The sequence below is a fragment of the Crocuta crocuta genome, unplaced genomic scaffold (genome assembly GCF_008692635.1).
Source record: "Crocuta crocuta isolate KB4526 unplaced genomic scaffold, BGI_CrCroc_1.0 scaffold14, whole genome shotgun sequence".
In the NCBI taxonomy this organism is placed as follows: domain Eukaryota; kingdom Metazoa; phylum Chordata; class Mammalia; order Carnivora; family Hyaenidae; genus Crocuta; species Crocuta crocuta.
Genome location: NW_027530209.1, coordinates 5,051,966 through 5,055,928, shown reverse-complemented (window position 1 = coordinate 5,055,928; position 3,963 = coordinate 5,051,966). Strand labels below are relative to the sequence as shown.

Genomic DNA, 3,963 nt, shown 5'->3' with positions numbered 1-3,963 from the left:
TTCTTCCTTTTTGCAATTATTGACAATGATTTTTGTCAATAATTCCCTGAGCTCTGATGTCACATAATTGACACAGAGCACAGTTAAATAATTCTTAAAAACTGACTCAATCTCTAATTGATTGATAGGCATGTCCACTTGGAAGTCACAGCATCATCTCAAAGCCTGAAACCAACATGCTGTCTTGCGAAGTAAGTCCCTCTTCTGATGTGTCTTTTAACAACAGGGAGAACTAATATTTATTATGTGTTATGTATTTTCAATAAATTATCTACCTCTCAACAATCCTAGGAAATAGGTGATTTAATGAAGAAATAGTCCCAAAAAGGGACTGAGCAAGTTAAGGAATGGAGATCTGAACTCAGGCCATGTAATTCAAACCAGAGTCCCTTACATCAATCACATCATAAGACCACAGGCCTTTTATATGAGAAGTCACTTAATCCCTCTCAGTTCTGGTGTTTCTGCCTGTCAAGTAGAGGCCCAAATGATGACAAACAGTGCCAAAGACAGGACCTGAACTGATTGATAGGTAATTAGGGATGAGCAAAAAGGATTGCACACTCAGCAAAATCAAAGATCATAGACTTACAACTAAAAATACAAAGAACTAAAGAGATTTATGAAACTGCAGTCATGATTTATGTCACTTGTTTGAAGCAAGTTCTGAAATAATATTAACTTCTCCCGATTTTGTTTGGGGTCTGTTTTTAGGACCATGTCTCAGATTCTATGTAAAAAAAAAAAAGGAGAGAGACTTGAACAAAAAGGCAACAAAGACAATTAATGCGTTTCATTAAAAATTTTATTTTTAGAGCCCATTAAGTGGGCAAATCCCACAGATAGCAATACAGAGTATTTATTTAAGAATCTTTCTATCTTTTCCTTTCCACAAACAAATATACTGGATTAAAGCAACAATACTCTTAACCCCAAGTTCAATGCCTGAGGACTTTCAACATCTATTTTGAACAATAATAGAGCAGAGACAATTTTATTTCCATTCAGAGCTTAGCAAATACTTTAGCTTCACATTATTCTGTCACAAATGATAACCAAATAGCCTACCTAAGCAGCTAAAATCATAAAATTATTATAAGCCAAGTCAATGGAATGTATAAAGTTAACATAAAACAACTAGTCTGGTATACATTTGCTGTGGGCCCTACAAGAAATGTGCCAAAATAACAAGCTTTAGTAAAAGATGAGGTCCTTGGGCAGAGGAGATAGAGAAGTCACAGCATCAAAAATTTTGAGGAAAACCTTAAGTGAAAGGAAATCATCCTACAATTTTAACCAAATGAAGGAGGAAAGGGGAGTGCATTATCAGGGTTGATGACAACCTGGGGAAATACATACAGCGTCCCATCACAAACCTGTTCACTACCTCAAGAGCTTAGCATCAGGCTCTCTGGGCATTCTGTTATTCTCTGTTATTCATGTTTTTTCATATGAACATAAACCTACATTTATGCTAACAACTGAGTATTATACAACTATTTAATCTGATGGCAAACAACAGGAAAAAAAATTGTTAGGGACTGACTTCAGGCCATCTCAATACCCCTGAAAATAGGGGCAAAAAAATGAATCATTAAGAAACAGTATTTAAAGAGTACTGTATTACCTAATGTGATTTATAAAACAAGCACAATTCAGTAATCATCAATGGAAAAAGTCATAATATTTGAAAATTAGGAATGTTTTGATGCTGAGTTTTTACCAAAGTGGTACTCCAAATAGTTAAGTCGGAACAAATTCTAAACTCACACTTACTTGCATCACCTCAGTTTAATAATCCAATAAATGACAAAAAAGACAAACAATGAAAACAGCATCATATAGCACAGCAGCTTGGTTTGGCTCCCTCTAGATAAAATCTTCAATCTTCCCATAGTTTTACCTAGAAATCCAGTCGTAGAATCAAACTGTGAATCCTATGAGAAAAGGAAAACAAAACAGATTCTAATACTGTACATTAACAAATTTAAGTAACTGAATATACAGTTATTAGAATACATTTTTAATGATATTTTTCATGTTTAATAAATTCAGGAACCTGTTTATAACTTGGGTAATCAAGCCTGATTACTCTGTGCAAAATAGAGTAATTCTCTCAATGAATAAAAAGCTCTTTCATTATCCAATAAACATTTCTTGCAGCATCAGAGTAATTCAAAAATCCCAAACTATTTAGGTCTTTTCCCAATCATATGAATTAAAAAACGAATAATAAAGGCAAGTAGTTTGATTCTCAGTTTTTTGGGGCATTGCTCTAGAAGGGCAAATGGTTGCTTTTAGTAATTGAGTACTAAAATTTAAAATGGTTAGCAGTTAAAAGTACTTTTATGATTCTTTTATTCAGACAGCTAACTTTGAAGTAAGAGTTTATTATAAGTTAAGAGAATATCATGTAAAGGTAGTAAAATGCAGTTAAGACTCCAAATATGGATGGTGAAAACTACCATATTAAAATATAGTTGGAAAAGTCCTTAAGATGAGAGGACTGGGTGTGGATTAGAAATACTGCACTTTCACAGAAATCTCAGTATCTTAAGATGTAAAGGCCCCAGCATAATGACAGCATTTGCCCAGCTAGGCTCCATGTAGTTCAAACACTTTAGATCTATAGTTTTTCACCAGGGTTATATATCACAATCACTTGGGACACTTTCTTTTTCCAAAATATGTATATATAAGTCCTTCCCTCTGAAATTCTATTTAGATTGAGAACTAGCGTAAGTATTTTTCAGAAAGTTCCCCAGGTGATTTGAATCCACAACCTCCATAAGAACATCACTTTCAATGCCATATTCATTTTTGAATAATACAATTTTAAAAGCAAGTGGAGAAACTAGGGAAGGTCCTAGAGAAGTTTGACATCCGAAATAAACATTAAAGAATGGAAACATGGAAACAAGGTGTATGTTGCTGAGCTTGTTTAGATCAGAGATAAAAGGCTCTGGGAGGTTACTATGTTCAAATCTTACTGATTTTTTTCAGAAGTGATCCTTAGGAGATCAAACAGAAATAGGCTCACATTATGTGAAAGACTTTCAGTTGGATGGATATGAAGCGCTTTATGATTACTTGGTAGTCAGTATGCATTGAGATCTCCGACAACACTCAAAATAGTCATTTGTCCTGTCTTTAAACAGTGTTTCTAAACACAAGATTAAAGAATGGCTTCCACCTCTTCCTCCTACTGCAGTGTGCTAGGTAAGATGAAAATTGCAAGAATGAATAAACCTATCAGTCATTTCAAAGCAATGAGACACAAATAGACCAGAATCCAGAACTTATGATCTCTAGATTAATTGCAAAATGGATAAAAGTTAAAATATTATTCCTGATTAACAGACTAAATTTGAGAATATTAGATCAAATTTCTTAAATTTAAAATCACAACCACTTACCATTTCAGCTAATAATTTATTTTGATGTTTAACCTCATGGCCTATTTCAATGGAAAGCTATTAAAAAAAACACACACATGCATTATTACTCACATAAAGGCATTTTAAGTGTTATAAAGTAAAATGCCATTCTAAGCATACACATTTTCTCAAAACTGTTAAAACTATAAACTACTATAGTTTCTTCTAATAATTTTTCCACTGACATTAAATGAAAATAAAATTAGAATTTCTACTCTTTCCCAACTCTGGATATTGTCTCCCTGGTCTTCATTTTGATTTCATCTTAATACTCAATTCCATCTTTTAATTTTGGTACATACTTCTCTCTGGTTCTCTTATCCTTGCATGCTTTTTTCTTCCTCTCTTTATATTATTAATACAACAGCATTTATTTATGTATTTTCTTCTTTACATTTTAAAAGATAATGTATATAAGATATATAGGTGTATAGGTAGAAGTACCTATGTTATCAATTCAAATCTACATTATTTGATATTTTTTAATGAAATGGGACATTACTTTGAATATTGCCTAAACTAGTTA

General features: G+C 32.7%; 1 protein-coding gene across 1 annotated transcript in view; it reads right to left on the bottom strand.

The window, feature by feature from the left end:
* Nucleotides 1-787: 787 nt before the first annotated feature.
* BET1 (Bet1 golgi vesicular membrane trafficking protein) overlaps nt 788-3,963 on the bottom strand; it is a 9,430-nt gene continuing 6,254 nt past the window's right edge. Inside the window, exons 3-4 of the mRNA XM_077765394.1 lie at nt 3,417-3,473; nt 788-1,937 (exon numbers count right to left, since the gene is read on the bottom strand). Of these exons, the coding sequence (XP_077621520.1) occupies nt 1,782-1,937; nt 3,417-3,473 (213 nt within the window). The 3' untranslated portion in view covers nt 788-1,781. The remainder of the gene's footprint in view (nt 1,938-3,416; nt 3,474-3,963) is intronic.